A 17369-nucleotide genomic window follows, 5' to 3' on the forward strand; every position below is an offset into this window, starting at 1 on the left:
TTATGATTTTATCAAGGTTTTTCATTTTTTTGAAAATTGAAAACCTTTTGTCAAATTTTGAACGTAAAAAATGAAGACTCAGGGTAAATAAATTTTTCTTACACATTTTCGAAAACATTCTATTTGGAAGTATCAAAATTGAAATTTTAATTAAATCTTTTTTATATTATCTTTTGTTTTGATTTTTTATGTAAAATAAAGGATGTGTTTAATAATATAATTTAATTAAGTTTGAATAAAATATGTCAAATAACAAACTCATTAATATTTAATTTATTGATATAAATATTGAGTTAAATTAAAAAGAATACTTTAGTTATTAAATTTTTCAATTAAAAATGTTAAAATTATTCCAAACTGTAAACGTTTTCACACTTATTTTTATTATTGAATTTGAATTTGATATCGATGAAATCAAGTTTAAATATAGAAAAAATATTAATCTCTTTTGTTTGCTGAATTAATTTATTTTGAAATCTTGCTCAATCTTCATCAGTTTTATCTTTTAATTTTTGAAATGTTATCAAAAATTATACATAATCTAATTATAATATAGTTAAAGTTTGAATTCTATTTTACTTAAAAAATAGCTTAGAAAATAACTCAAAATATTTAAACTTAAAAAAAAAACTTTTTAGAATTAACAACAACTATTGAAATATTTTAAATAAAGATTAATATTATTATAAAATAATTAAACAATTAGACAAGAAAAACATAAGAAAATGTTGATAATAAGCCTATTCAAAATATATTGAATTCATACTAATGTATTTAATTAATTATTTTAATTCAAATTCAGTGTTTATTAAATTAATAGTTTTAGTCTAAGAACAAATTTTACTTAAATTTTGTATTAAAATAATTCATTCTGTTTTTTAAAATTTTTTAAAGGATAAACTCAAATAATATTTATTTAATTAAAGCAAATAATCTAGGATGGAATTACTAAAAAAAAAATAATAAAATCAAATAGACTTACTATATCTAAAATATTATGATTAAATCAATCTATTATAACATTCATAAAGTAATATCTGAATGAATTTATTTTATTTAACTTTAAAATAAAATGATTTTCAAATTTAGTTAAATTAAAATAGTATTTGTTAACTATTTTATATAAAAATGCAAATGAAGAACAATTTATATTTTAGTAAACTTTCATCAAATCCGAGATAGTATAGTGGTTAGTATTCCTGCCTGTCACGCAGGAGACCCGGGTTCAATTCCCGGTCTCGGAGCTTTTTTAAAATTTTTTTTTGAAATATTTTTACATTGAAATAAACAAAAAAATTAATTAAATAAATAAAATATGTATTTATTTATCTAAGTGCTTTAGTAAAAATTTAAGTTATTAATTTGATTGATATAGCTTTTTTTATGAGATTTACCTTGTATTCTACTATTTAGTTCAAGTCTTAAAATCTGTAATACCTAAAATTTTTGATTTATAAAAACCTCTTATTAAGGGTAAAAAAATAGAGGTATTTAAGATACCTTAATTTATGAAAACCTACAATATATTGTTTAATTTTTAATAGAACTCACAAGTCTGTTAATCATGTAATTTAATGAAATTATTTATTTAATTATTTTAAACATATTTATTATATAATTAATTTCATATTAAATATTTATATTTATTTTTTAATCCAAGATTTCATATTTATTTTAAATAGCCTTTTAAAATTTAATAGTTAAAATTTATTTATGATAAATATTTGAAGAAATATATTGATTGTATCATGATAGGGTGTTTATTAAATCAAAAAATTGTATATTGAAGATGAGGAAGAGAGACAAAAAAACAAACAAAGAATAAGCAAAATTTTATTTAAGTAATAAAAATTAAATATCTATTTTATAAAGATTATGCATATAAAGATATATAATTAATTTCTTAATTAATACTTTATAAAAGATATTTTAATGCAATTAATAAACTTTTTAATATATAGTTAGGTGCTGATTAGGAAAAATTTGTTTCAAATTAAATTATGATAAGACAAAATTAAATTTATAAAATCAATGCATTAAAATCTTATCAGAATTTTATCAAATTAATTTACTAATTTTTCATATAAATTTCTTTTTTTTGATTTTGATTATTTGAATCCAGATTTTATTTATATTTCTTAATAAATAACCTTATATAATAATTAATAAATATTTGTTTTATTCTTTATTGTATGACCAGGGTTGATTAGAAAAAAATTACCTTTTGAAATTAAATTATCATAGGACGAAATTAAATTTAAAATCTAAATATTAAATAAAATCTTATCAAAAATCTATCAAATTTATCAATATTTTTAATAAAACTCAGCTAATGTTCATGCAATTAAAAAAAATTATTTACTTACTTTTTTTCGAATAGGTTTTAAATATATTTGAATATGAAATAATTATAATTATTTTAACAAATAATCCAAATTTTATTTATAATACTTACATATTTCTTTTATTATTTAATGTTAATCAAGGGTTGATTAGAAAAAAATTGTCTTTTGAAATTAAATTAAGACAAAATTAAATTTATAAAATCTAAATATTAAATAAAACCTTATCAAAAATCTATAAAATTTATCAATATTTTTAATAGAATTCAGCTAAATATTCATGCAATTTAATAAAATTATTTTCTTACTTTTTTTCAAATGAATGTGTAAATAATTAATTTTATTTATATTACTTAGTAAATAAATAACCTTAAAAATTAATTATCACATATTTCTTTTATTATTTAATGTACGATCAACTGGTTGATTAGAAAAAATTATCTTTTGAAATTAAATTATGATAAGACAAAATTAAATTTATAAAATCTAAATATTAAATAAAACCTTATCAAAAATCTATCAAATTTATTAATATTTTTATTAGAATTCAGCTAATAAATTCATGCATTTTAAAAAAATTAATTTCTTATTTTTTTTCGAATGAATGTGAAATAATTAATTATCATTATGTTAACAAATAATCAATTATCACATATTTCTTTTATTATTTAATGTACGATCAACGGTTGATTAGAAAAAATTATCTTTTGAAATTAAATTATGATAAACAAACAAAATCTTATCAAAAATATATCAAAATTTCTAATAGAACTCAGCTAAAATGTTCTTGCAATCTAAAAAAATTATGTACTTATTTTTTTTCGAATAAATGTGGAATAATTAATTATCATTATGTTAATAAATAATCCAGATTTTGTTTATGTTTCTTAGCAAAATAATATTAACAAATACTTAATATAAATAAATAATTTCATATACTTACAAATCGTAAAATTTTAATGAAAGATTAAATGTTGATTAAAAATATTTGTAGAATCTACCTATTAAAATCTTATCAAAAAATTCATCAAATTTTTTCTATTTTTAATAGAACTAAGCTAATATGTTCTTGCAATTAACAAAAATTATTCATTTACTTGCTTTGAATATGTCTAAAGTTTTTCCAAATAGTTATGAAAATATTTACATTTAATCCAATATTTTATACAATTTAGTAAAATAAACCTTCTAAAATACTTAATAAATAATTTTAATTATAAAATATAAAATATAAATATAATTTTATCTATGGAATAAAAAATTAAAAAGTTTATAAAAGATTTTTATAATTTTGTATCTTATATAAAAAATATTATTTGATAATTATAAATTGAATGATCAATCACTGTTTTTATCAAATGTGATAGATAGATAGATAGATAGATAGATAGATAGATAGATAGATAGATAGATAGATAGATAGATAGATAGATAGATAGATAGATAGATAGATAGATAGATAGATACAAAATTTAGTAAAATTCATTTAATAAATATTTTCAGTTTGCATGTATAAAAATTATGAGATGATAAACAAGAACTAAATAATTATTAAATTAATAAAAAAATTTATAAATTAAGAATTGAATATTAAAATGAAATTAGTTGTCTTTTTGCTTTTTGTTGCTTTGGTAGCTGCAAATTCAAATGACGAAGTTCCATAATGTGCTAAAGATCTTGCTAATAATCTTTAATCAGGTAAAGTCTGCAAAGAAGGTGATACAGATTGTATCAATGCTTTAAAATCTTTAAAAACTTGTTTAGATAATTGTTAAGGTTAATCTACTACCTAATAATAGGGTATTTAATGTGTTTAATCTTAATGCAAAAGTTCAAATCCTACAGTTTAAAGCTTTGTAAATGATTTGATAAAATGTGCAAATTATAGTTTGATTACTGTATTTAGCATGCTGTTTGCCTTAATTTACATAATGATCTGATTTAATCTTTCTATTTATTCATATATGATTAATTAGATAAATATCTATTTTATTTAAGCATTTTTATATCAATATATTTTTGTGCGTTGCTTGAAAATTCATTTATCATTTAATTTATATAATTATTAATTAATTAATTAATTAATTATAATTGTATTCTAACATTTCCCTTGTTTGCTATATGCATTAATTTGAATATAATACATTTTTAATATCAAAATTAAAAAATTGTTATCATTTTTAAACTTTACAGCTAAAAACTCTAAAATAAATATCATCAATCCAATAGTAAAAAAGGAAATAAAAATAAATAGATAGATAGTTGCATTAACTATTTTCTCAAAAGTATAAATTTATTATTTATTTATCAAATTTTAAAACGACTATTTAGCTCTATTGCTACCTACTATTTTTATAGATTTTAAGTTTGGAATTAGTTAAATTTAATTATTATGATCAATTAGTTTTACTTAAGGAGTATTCAATCTCTTTGTGACTGACTGACTGAATGTTAATTAGTTTTCTTTAGAAATAGCATAAATTTAAGTTTTTATTTTTTTGATGAGATTTAAGAAATTCAGATATTAATTTTATGACAACGAAAAAATATAGGTTTTTGAAAAATTCATATTAAAATATATCTATCTATTTTTTTAAAATAATAGCAAATAGTCCTCTTTAAATAAAATTATTTTGCCATTTTAACTTTTGTTTTTCTTAATATTTTTTAATAAGATAGGTAGGTTGCTTTTTTTTAATAGAGCTGTAACTATCTAAAAATTTATTCATAATATTTTATTTTTAAATGAATGTTAAAATGATTGATGAAATGTACATGTTCTTTTTATTCAGTATAATCTTTTGGTGAATAACTAATTTACACATAAAATAAATATATTAAAATTATTAAATATTTTACATTTTTCATTTAAATTTTATGACTAATTCTGTTCTATTTATAATTCAAAAAAATTTCTACTCAATTCCCACTTGTAGTTAGTTATAACAATTTATTATTGATTGTTTATTTTTACATCAAATATTTTTTTAACTTCTTAATTCTTCAACCCATAATTTATTTATTTAAAAGTTAAATTAATATTTTATTTTTTAAAATGATTTCATTTATCAATTATGGTTTGAAGAATTAAGAAGTTAAATAAATATTTGATATAAAAATAAATAATAATCAATTTTTATAACTAACTAACTAACTAACTAACTAACTAACTAACTAACTAACTAACTAACTAACTACAAGTGGGAATTGAGTCGAAATTTTTTTCAATTATAGAAATATTTGAGATTCTTTCTATTTTTTATCTTTACCATTTTAAGATATTTTGCTGTAATACTAAATTAATTTTGAATCTAAATTCTCTTGCATAAATATTTATTTATTTGTTAATTAAAATTTATTTAATAAAAATAAAATAATATCAAAAATTAATTTGTGTTAAATAATATGAAAATATTTTTTATTTCTATTTTAATTTTAATTTTTAGTCGATTAAGATTTAGTTATATTCATAATTTATTCTGATTATAAAATTAAAAGATTCACCATTTAGTGATTATACATACAGATGTTTCAAATAAAGTAATCCCCTCTTATTTTAATATTTTTATTTATTTAAATTTCAGTGTACAACCTTAAAAAGCAGTACCCTATAGTATAGAATACATAAATATATTATTTATTCATTTATTTATTTACTTGCTTTAAATATATTTATTTATTAAATGTATAATTTAATTTATAATATTAATATTATTAATATTTAATCTAAGATTTCATTTTTATTTTAAAATAGCCTTTGTAAAACTTAATAATTGAAATTTATTTATGACAAATATGTTAAGAAATATATGTTATGTAGTAATATTTATAAAATAAAAATATTTTATATAAAATTTATCTAAGAAGAGCAAGAGAGATAAATAAATAAATAAAATTTGATGTAAGAAATAAAAATTAATTATTTATTTTTATTGAATTCGTTTTTAAAAATAGTATTAATTTGAATTCTTATTTAAAACTTTAAAAAAGAGCGCTTTGATGTAATTAGTAAAATGTATATGATTAGGTATTTATTAGAAAAAAATTGTCTTTTCAAATTAAAATTAGGATGAGACAAAACTAAATTTCTAAAATCTACATCTTATCAAATAATTATCAAATTTATTAATAATTTTAATAGTTAGTTATCAGCTAATTAGTTCAAGCAATTTACAAAATTTATTTACTTACTTAGTTACTCTTTTTTGAATGTGTTTATTTTGATTATGATTATATTAACAAATAATCCAAATTTTATTGATATTTCTTGTAAAATAACCTTGTAAAATATTTAATAAATAATTTAACTAATTAATGTATGATCAGGGTTTGATGAAATCAGATAATTTGTTAATGTAATTTACAAAAATAAATTAATTCACTACTTACTTACATTTTTTTGAATGCATTATAATAACATATAATTCCAATTATATATTTTTTAGCCAAATTTTTATCATTCATTATACAAACAAATAATCCAGATTTTGTATTTTTAATAAATATCCTGAAAAAATACATAATATAAATAACTTCATTTATTAATGATAGAATTTTGATATATGACCAAGGGTTGATTAGAAAAAAATTCTAAGATCTACCTATTAAAATCTTATCCAAAAATTTATCAAATTTATTAAAATTTAAAATCAGATAAAATGCAATTTACAAAAATTAATTAATTAATTACTGACTTACTTTTTTTTGAATGTGTTAATTTTGATTATGATTATATTAACAAATAATCCAGATTTTATTTATTTTTTTAGTAAAATTAAATTACAAAAAACTTAATGAATAATTTCATTTATTAATTAATGTAAGATTAAGAGTAGATTAGAAAAAATATTTCTTTTCAAATTAAATTATGATAAGACAAAATTAAATTTCTAAAATCTACATATTAAATCTTATCCTAAATCCCTCAGATTTATCAATATTTTAAATAGAACTCAGTTAAAAAGTACATACAATTACACAAATTATTTACTAAATTACTTACTTTCTTGTTTTGAATATGTTTAATGCTTCGCCAAATAGTTATGATAATATTTACATAAAATCCAACAAGACTTAAGACATCATAGAAAAATAACCTTACAAAATACTTAATAAGTAATTTTATTTACAAATAAAATAAAATAATCTCCTTGCAGGATAGCAATATATTTATCTAATAAGGAAAATTGTATATATCAAAAAATAAATATAATTTTATTTAAAGAATAACAAAATAAATAGTTTATAAAATACTTTGTTATAATTTTGTATTTTATTTTAAAAATATTACTTGATAGTTAGAAATTAAATGATTGTTTTTTTTATTAAATTTGATTGCTACAAAATTTAAAAATCCTAAATTATAAGAAGTTCATTTAATAAATGTTCTCAGTTTGTATGTATAAAAATTATGAGATGATAAGCAAAAACTAAATAATTATTAAATAAATAAAAAAAATACAAATTAAAAATATTAAAATGAAATTTATTGTCTTTTTGCTTTTTGTTGCTTTAGTAGCTGTTAATGCAAATAATGATCTTCCAAAATGCGTTTAAGATCTTAAGAACCAAATTGAGTAAGGTAAAGTCTGCAAAGCAGGTGATACTGATTGTATTGCATCTTTAAAATCTTTCACAGATTGTGTTGGATCTTGTGCAGAAAAAATAAAAACCTAATAAGAGGGTATTTAATGTCTTTAATCTGAATGCTAAACTTCAAATCCTTCAGTTTAAAGCTTTAAAAATGATATGATAAAATGTGCAAACTATAGCTTGATTACTGTATTTAGTGTGTTGTTTGCCTTAATTTACATAATGGTCTGATTTTATCGATTTATCTATCTATCTATACAATTATGCTTTAAATGATAAATATCTATTTTATACATGTATATTTATATAAATATATGTATGTGCGTTCCTTGCAAAGTCATTTATCATTCAATTTTATAATAATAATTTTTTAAGAGAGTAAAATTTGGAAATAAGTTATTTAATTTGTTATCCCTCCTTATAGCTAGTAATAGGGTATTTAATGTGTTTAGTCTTAATGTCAAACTTTAATTGCATCAGTTTAAGCTTTAAAGATGATTTGTTAAAATGTGCAAATTATAGCTTGATTACTTTATTTACTATGCTGTTTGCCTTAATTTACATAATTGTCAGATTTTATCAATCTATCTATGCATATATCTTCAAAAGATAAATAAATATCTATTTATACAAATATGTTTTTAAAAATATATGTATTTTCTTTACTTACTAATTCTTTTATGTTCAATTTATATAATAATTAATTATTTTTAGTTGTAATTTAAACATTTCCTTACTTACTACTTTTATAAAATATTTGCAACATTAATTTAAATATAATACATTTTAATATCAAAATAAAAATAAGTTTTATTATTTTAATGCATAAAAGCTAAAAACTCTAAAATCTCAACCCAAAAGAAAAATAAAAGGAAATAATAATAGGTAGCATTAATTATTTTCAATTTAGCAAAATTTTTTAATTAATTATCAAAATTTATTTTAATTATTTAGCACTATTGCTACTATTTTATAGCTTTTCACTTTGAAATTAGATAAATTACATTATTATGATCAATTATTTTGGCTAAGAAGTTTTCAATATTAGGTGATTGAATATTTATTTATTTATTTTTCTTTAGAAATATTAAAAATTTTTAATTTTTACTTTTTTGATGAAATTTATAAAATAAAATTTACGTTTTTTCTAAATTTATATTTGATTTATCTCTTTTTTAAATAATAGAAATAGGTTTTATTTTATAAAAGTTTAATAGTATTTATTGTTTATAAATAAATTTCATAGCTTTTTAGTTAAAAGAAAATTATTATTCTAAAAGAAATTGTATCTAATGAAGTTGATTATTTTATATTTGCCTGTTAATTAATAATCTATACATAAGTAAAAGCTAAAAATCTGATAAATAATATTAAATAATCATGAAAAGAAAAACTAAATTTAAAAAAGAATATTCTTCTAATTAAAATTACATTATATTCTTTAAAGCTAATCATACACTTTAATAAGAACATTAGCTATAGTCAGTCTAATCTTTAAATTAGAACTTTTTAATTTTGATTTATTTTATCCTTTAAAAAAATACCAAACAGCTGATCAGGAAAAAAATAAAATTAAAAAATCTATCAATTAATTAAAAACTGATTGATCTATTTGACTTTTAATCAAAATTTGGCATTTTTTAAAAATTGACATGTTTTATAGATAGTTAGATACATACATATTTTTATTTATATTAATTTAATGGAAAATTTATTAAAAAAAAGCTAAATAAAAATAAAGCAAATTGGCAAGCAATATAAAGAAAATTTAAATAAATGGTTTTTGTAAGCTTCTAAGATAAACTTTCTTAAGAAAACACAAATAAATCTTTAGTTACATTTGTTTTCAATAATAATTATGCATTAATTTAATGTTCTAAAAAAGCGTATATTTTAACTTAATTATTAAAATTATGATGTATGACTAGATAGTTAGTTAGGTGAGTGTATGCTCAAATTTAATTTACTTTAGACAAAACTAAATATCGAATATCTAGCTATTAATTTTACATAAAAGTTTAACATATACAATAAATATTTACATATTTAAGCACCTATCTATTAAGGATCTTATCTAAAATTTAAAAAAATCTTTTTTAATAAAGGCATATCGAAAAATCCATCTTCAAGAAACGAAAATTAAAATGATAAAAGCATTACCCTGGTAAAAATACAATTAATTTGTTTATATAAGAATATTTTAATGCATAAATGAAGATATAAAGAAAAAATATCCTTTTTTTAATTAGATTTGAAAAAAGACAAAATTAAATTTCAAATATCTATCTATCAAAAGTAACTAAATTTATTAATTTATTTTTGATAGAATTCAATTTACCTACAAAGCTTACAATATTTATTTATTTACTAGCTTCACTATGTTTAAGGTAAAATTTGAATGTCAAATATTTATGATATTGGTAAATAATCTAATATTTTATAATTCTTAGCTAAACAGTATGCTATTTATCAAATAAAGAGGCTTTCAACAATATTTATAATAGAAGATGTAGATAGGTAAAACTAACAAATGCGATTTTATTTAGTGAATCAAAAAATTATAAAGTTTATAAAAGATTTTGTTTTTGATTAGAAAAATCTTGTATCTTACTTAAAAAATAATATTCAATAATTATCTATATAAATATGAGAAGATTAACAATTATTAATAATTATTATTTAAATAAATAAAAAAAATTACTTTAAAATGAAATTAATTGCCTTTTTACTTATTATTGTTTTAGTAGCTGTACATGCAGATGATGGTATTCCTTAATGTGCTAAAGAACTTTAAGATAAAGTTGATTAAGGTAAAGTTTGCTAATATGGCGATACAGATTGTATTGCCGCTTTAAAATCTTTCAAATAATGTGTTATTGGTTGTTAAGCTAATTTTGACAACTCAAGATAGATTAGTTCATGTGTTTAATCTCAATGTCAAACTTCAAATGCTACAATTTAATGCTTTAAAGATGTTCTCTTAAAATGTAATTATAGCTTGATTGCTGTTTTTAGCATGTTATTTGCATTATTTTTTTTAATTTTCTGATCTATTTATCCTTCAAAAATAAATATCTATTTTAAGCAAGTATGTTTGTTTGTTTGTTTATTTGTGTGTATGTTTATATGTACCCTGATCATCTAACATTCAATTTATATAATATTTACTTTTCTAAAATATTTGTTAAATTAATTTGAATACAACATGCATATTTTTTAATCAAAATTAAAAAAAAATGTAATTAAATATTTGACAACTTATAGCCAAAAACTAGGTAATAAAATAAAATAAAAAAATATTAAAAATAGTATCATATTAATTATTTTTTGCTCAATTAAATGATTATTTTTTTATCAATTTTTGTAATAATTGTTTAACTTAAACTCTACTTTTTTCATTTTGTTTTAAGTTTAAAATCATAATTACACTCAAGTTTTTGTACTTAAACAGTTTTCAATCCTAATGGTTGGGTTTTAATTAGTTTTTTAGATTTAAAATTCGAAATTACTATTATGTCAAAATTGTAAAATTTGGATTTTATTTAAATGCATATGATATTTTATCTATTATTTTTTTAAAAATAGCAACTTCTTAAATAAAATTATTTTGGCATTTGAACTTTTGTTTTTCTTAATATCATTTATCAAGATAGATTTTTTTCTTCTAAAAACAGAACAACTATCTAAAAAATTATTCCTAATAATTTATTTTTTATGTTTGTATAAATATTTCTTTATGATTTAATGAATATTTTATGAATAATTAAATCTTATAGGGAAATAACTACTTCTTAATTTTTAATACAGTGTAATCTCTCTAAGTTGGGTTTTATGCTGGGTAAAATAATTGGTTCCTTTAATTAGGAAGGGTACCATAGGGTACTATATATAAAAATATAATATTGAAAATAATTATTTATATAAGAATCTACTATATATATAAAGATATAAAAGATATTTTATTGATTAATATATAAGGTCATATTATTATGAAAAGTAATGATAATAATATGCTATATAAAACAATCAAGCTTTAGCTGGAACTAGGATTAGGATGAGAGCTAGGATCTTGGGCAGAATTAGCACAAAATACAAAATCATTAGTAGCTCTTTAAATTGTAGGATTTGTAGATTTGCAGTTATTTTCTACACAATAAACATATTGTGTTGTTTCAGTAGATTGTTAGTCGCAATTTTCCATGCATTAATTAAATGGTATTAGAGCATCAGTACAATCTTTATCACCCTCTTAGCAAATTTAACCCGTTTTAATTTTGAGCAAAAGACCCAAGCACTGCATAGGTGAAAGTGAATTGTCTGCATTCACAGTTACTAAAACAATAACTATTAAAAAGGCTAACAATTTCATTTGCAATACAAGTTTTTTTTTTACTTATTTTTTTTAATTTAATAATTATGAAAATCTTAATTTGCTCTTAATTTTTAAAATCACTTAAGAGAAATTAAGCTATTAATAATAAATTTGTAATCTATTTGATATAAGAAAATAAATTATAACAAGCTTTCTCACTAATTTTAAATTATTTTAAAAATTCTTATTCAACTTGTAAAGTAGAATGGAAATTAATAGGACTAAACATTCCTGTAAAAATTATTTTATGTTTAGTATATGCTATTTAATTAATGAGATAATTATTTTTATATGATTCCTAATTTTTTCTTCCTATAGATACTATTTTGCTGAATGAATTAAATAATAATTAAGCTTAATTTAATCAAAATTTGACATTCAAATATTCAAATGTCTATTGATCCATTTAAAAAAATTATGAAAAATGTAAAAAATTTAAGAAAAATATTAAATTAAACAACATTAAATAAACTTAAATAGTTGATTAATAATTTTTTAAACTTTATTTTCACAAAAAAGCTAAAGAAATTGTTTTGAATAGTAGTATAGAAAATCAATTCTTACATATTTTTAATTTGGCCAGAAAAATTAAATAAAAAAGTTATAAACAAATAGCTATTTAATGTTTATTTTGCTGATCAGTTTTTGATGAAGTAATGTTTCTTAATTAAAACTTTTGTTTTATATTATTTAGTATAGACAATTATAATTAAAAATCAAATTCCTGATCATATGATACAAATTAATAAGGAAATATAAAAAATTCTTTTCTAAAAGAATAAATAGGTTATATTCTAAAATTTATTTTATATAGATATCTATCTATTTCTTGTTAAAGTTAAATTTTTTGTATTATTTTAATTTATTTATTTATTTCACTTATTCTAGTTTTAATAGTTTAACTATTTTTTACTAATTGAATTTTTATATAAAATTTTTAATTTCCTATATCCAAAAAAAAATTAGATTTTTACAAAGCATTCTATATTTAATTTTTAAGAAGCAAGCACAGCAAATTGTGATTTAAAATTTGAATTGTTCGAGGGAAAAAATTACTAATAATTTAAATTTTTCATCTTTTAATAAGAATGAGTAATTTTTTATATCTATTTAATAATTAATAAAGTCAAACTCATATTGACATATTAATATAGTAAAATAGGATTTAATGTTTTTAGTTAAATTGTATAAAACAATTATTTATTAGAAAATTATTAGTTTATTTAATGAAAAAGTGAATTATTAAAAAAATTTAAAGATACTTATCTACTAAAGCATTGAAGAAGGCTGTAAATTTATCAAATTTAAAAATAATTGAATTAATATAATTTGGTATATATATTTAATGATGTTTCATGTTTTACTCTAATTAAAACAAAATTAAAAAAAGCTCCGAGACCGGGAATTGAACCCGGGTCTCCTGCGTGACAGGCAGGAATACTAACCACTATACTATCTCGGATTTCTTGATATTAAAGCACTTTAAGGAATTAAACTATTTTTTATACTAAGATGTAAAAATTTAATTCTACATACGCTGTAAATTAGATTAATAAAATACGTTAATAGTTTGAATTTTATGGTTAAATTAAATTTATAATTTAAAGTAAAATGTTTTATTTGTTTTTATAAAGTTGTATTTATATATCATAATTCTTTACTTTTAATTCCAAGCCTAACACCAAAATCATACCCTTAAGTTAAATATTTTTTTATTCAATCTGAGGTAAACGAAAGTTGTTTTCTTATTTAATAATAAATTACGATTGACAGTATATTTTTTTAAAAAACTCATAATTAATTACCAGTTTAATTTTAAAATGAGAAATTAATCTTATCTATGAATTTTGTAATAATATTAAATTAAATATATAAATAAATAAATACATTTATAAAAAATATATATTAATTTATGTATTTAATTAATCATAAACCAAATCAGATTATTATGAAAACTAATGCAACCAACATGCTAAATAAAACAATCTAGCTAGAATTTGCACATTTTATTACTTCATCTAAAAAGCTTTAAGCCTAAGTATTAGAAGATTTGCAATTAGCTTAAACACAGGAGATAGTCTAGGAGAGGTTGTCAGAATATTAATCTTCACAATTATAAGCACATTTTTCTAATGATAAGACAGCTGTAATGCAATCAGTATCACCTTATTTGCAGACTTGACCTTACTATAATTTATTCATAAGATCTGTATAGCATTTTGGAGGTTCATCAGAAGCATTCACAGATACTAAAGCAGTTATAAGTAAAAGGGCAATTAATTTCATTTTTATAGTAATTTACTTATTTTAAAAATGTTTTGATTATTAATTTAATAATCATAAATAGTTGGCTCAAAATCTCTCGGTTTTATAATCACTGCAAAAATTTAAATGAATATTTTTAAATATTTGTTTTTAATACTAAAGTCATCATCTATTTCGATCTAAAAGACAAAATTAAATAAAGTTCATTCATAGTTCTTAATAACAAATAATGTAAGTTAAGATTTATAATCTTGTAATTAAAAATTAATGTAAGTTAAAATATAAAATTACAAAATTAAAAAATATATCTTTTATAGACAACATTCCGATTTCTTTAAACTAAAATTTGATTTAAGTTTATCTTCTTAAAATATTTTTTAAATTAAATAAGTTTGATGAAAAATGAAGCTACATAAATTAAGGCATATTTTATATTAACCAATATAACTTTTTTATGTGATTTTGTAAGGTTTTTATTATGGGTATGATGACTCTTACATTAAGTAAATATTTACTTGAGTCTGAGAAATATGCTTTAATTACTTTAATAAAATTTACAATTAATTAATTTATTGTAAGACTAGTTTAAAGTAAGTTAAAACAAAATTATAATTTTTAAAAAATGGTTATTAAAAAAATGCATTTATATATTTATTTAAAATGAGGGATAAGTTAAAACTATAAACTTTAAAAGATATTTTAGAAGAAAATAAATAGTAGAATTAACTAGCCCATAAAGATTAAGTATTTAATTTTAATTCATAATTTGTAATTGACAAATAATATTTCTAAATAGCTACCTGACCAGATAAATTTAATTATAATCAATAGACACCAGTAATTTAATCAAAATAGATAATTTAATTTTATCTTTTAATTTTTCTTAATTTAGAATAACAAATTTATTTTTATCGCCAAATTAAATAAAAATAAAATAATTTAAAAATATTATTCATATATATGTATGGAATAATCAATCTGTTTTATTAAAAAATTTATTTATAAATATTCAGAAAATATGGTGAAAATTTATGCTGGTGAGAATTTATGAGGATTTACGGTAATTGATACAATAAATAGGTTTGCTATATAATTTACTCATGGATCATAACTATTATAGTTATTTTGTAAGTTTAATCTTTCTAATTAAATGTTTTTGTATGATCAGATTGATAATAAGAAAAATAATTTTTCTATTTTTAATTGTCAATCAAAAAGAAAAAAATCTAATAAAAAGTTTTGTATTTCTAATTATTTTAATAACTTCTTATTTAAGTTTTCCTTGACCAGATAGATATTAGAAAGTATATTTGTCTATTATTATTAGATTTTATAATTTATTAATTAATAAAATTTTCTTTACAAAATAGTTTTGAATGCAGAAATTATAAAAATCTATGGAGAAAATAAATAAAAAAAGGTCAAATTAATTAAAGAGGCGATAAAAATTTTATTTCTTTATTAGCATTTTTACATTAATAATTTTTTTAATTGAATTGAATCTTAGCCAAAAAGATCAATTTTTATTTATATTAAACATAATATTAAATATTCAAAATACTCAGCCATTCTATTTTATTTTTATGGTAGTTCCAAATATTTTCCATATTTTAAGATCAGTTTAATTACATTCATTTTTAAGTAGAAGGATTTTTATAATTTATTACTTATTATATTATTGATGAAATTCCGTTCACATATTAATTTAGCTAATTTACAATTCATTTCACATATTTATAAAAAGTTAAAGTTATTTTATTTTTTATTTCTTTTTAAATATTTAAAATATTATTAATTCAATAAAAGCAAACAAAATTTCAATTAAAATTATTTGTAGTATAAAAATATATAATTTAAAAGTAAAATATCTTTTTAAAAATATCTGTTCGAAATTAAAAATGAATGATCTCTACTTTCGCAAAAAATTTTTAATTTTGTCTTAATTAGATTTTTTTGATGATCTGATTGCTTTTTTGATAAAAAAATTGTCATATCAAATAATTATATTTATCCTGATATTTTGTTAATTGTCCTTTAATTAGGATTTTCTTGATTAGTAGCCTATTTAAAAATATTTAGTTATTTTTTATTATGACTTTACAAGTTAAATAATAGAGTTTAATTTTAAAGTTCTTCACTAAAATTTTAGAAGAAGGTATTTAAGTGAATTATATCTTAAACTTTTCTCTTTACATTTACTTTTGATATTGGGTAGGATATATTTTCTTTTTTAAAAATAAATTTAGACTTTATGAATTACCTAAATTAAATTTTGTTTCTTAAATGAGATAGACATAATTTGTGAATTACAAACCAAGTGAAAAGAAAATCTATTAAATTAAATAGCGATTGTTTATAAATTAAAAGGAAATGAGTTGATAATTTGTATAATTAAATTAAAAGCCAAATTTAAGTAAAATTAGAAATTATTTGCCAAAATGAAATTGATTGCATTCTTGCTTATTATTGCTATTACAACTGTTAATGCAAGTCAAGAAGTACCACAATGTGTATATGATCTATTAGACAAAGCAAAAAACAATTAAATTTGCTAATAAGGTGATACAGCTTGTATTAGTGATCTTAGATCTTTAGATCAGTGTAGTCTTAATTGCTTAAATTAAAACTAAAATAAATAGCCTCAGACATTTAATTGTGTTAAAAGTAATTGCAAACCAACAAACCCTTCAGCTTAAGCCTATTTCGATGATTTGGTTAAATGCTAATCTACAGCACAAACTTCTAGCTCTGTTGCTTTATTTAGCATGCTGTTTGCATTAATTTTCTTATTAATTTGA

At 18.4% G+C, this 17369-nt stretch overlaps 6 protein-coding genes across 6 annotated transcripts in view; 4 read left to right on the plus strand and 2 right to left on the minus strand. All coding sequences in view use genetic code 6, as the record gives it.

Moving 5' to 3' along the window:
* Window positions 1-74, plus strand: part of TTHERM_000817301 (hypothetical protein) — a gene marked incomplete at both ends in the record, with an annotated part of 410 nt that extends 336 nt beyond the window's left edge. The window contains one exon of the mRNA XM_012797657.1: window positions 17-74. Within this exon, the coding sequence (XP_012653111.1) occupies window positions 17-74 (58 nt within the window). The remainder of the gene's footprint in view (window positions 1-16) is intronic.
* Window positions 75-3883: 3809 nt separating this feature from the next.
* TTHERM_00818310 (transmembrane protein, putative) lies at window positions 3884-4282 on the plus strand (the record flags this gene model as incomplete). Its single annotated transcript, XM_001016139.2, has 1 exon — window positions 3884-4282. Exon 1 carries the CDS (start codon window positions 3938-3940, stop codon window positions 4280-4282), a length of 345 nt encoding a protein of 114 aa, XP_001016139.1. The 5' UTR covers window positions 3884-3937.
* Window positions 4283-7820: 3538 nt separating this feature from the next.
* Window positions 7821-8165, plus strand: TTHERM_00818320 (transmembrane protein, putative; the record flags this gene model as incomplete). The annotated part of the gene is made up of 1 exon (XM_001016140.1): window positions 7821-8165. One exon carries the CDS (start codon window positions 7821-7823, stop codon window positions 8163-8165), a length of 345 nt encoding a protein of 114 aa, XP_001016140.1.
* Window positions 8166-11913: 3748 nt separating this feature from the next.
* TTHERM_00818350 (hypothetical protein) lies at window positions 11914-12303 on the minus strand (the record flags this gene model as incomplete). Its single annotated transcript, XM_001016143.1, has 1 exon — window positions 11914-12303. The coding sequence occupies one exon, from the start codon at window positions 12301-12303 to the stop codon at window positions 11914-11916; it is 390 nt and encodes a 129-aa protein (XP_001016143.1).
* A 1941-nt stretch (window positions 12304-14244) lies between these two features.
* On the minus strand, window positions 14245-14592 carry TTHERM_00818370 (hypothetical protein; the record flags this gene model as incomplete). The annotated part of the gene is made up of 1 exon (XM_001016144.1): window positions 14245-14592. The coding sequence occupies one exon, from the start codon at window positions 14590-14592 to the stop codon at window positions 14245-14247; it is 348 nt and encodes a 115-aa protein (XP_001016144.1).
* A 2366-nt stretch (window positions 14593-16958) lies between these two features.
* On the plus strand, window positions 16959-17369 carry TTHERM_00818380 (hypothetical protein; the record flags this gene model as incomplete). The annotated part of the gene is made up of 1 exon (XM_001016145.2): window positions 16959-17369. The coding sequence occupies exon 1, from the start codon at window positions 17010-17012 to the stop codon at window positions 17367-17369; it is 360 nt and encodes a 119-aa protein (XP_001016145.1). The 5' UTR covers window positions 16959-17009.

Source organism: Tetrahymena thermophila (genome assembly GCF_000189635.1).
Source record: "Tetrahymena thermophila SB210 genomic scaffold scf_8254646, whole genome shotgun sequence".
NCBI lineage: Eukaryota > Ciliophora > Oligohymenophorea > Hymenostomatida > Tetrahymenidae > Tetrahymena > Tetrahymena thermophila.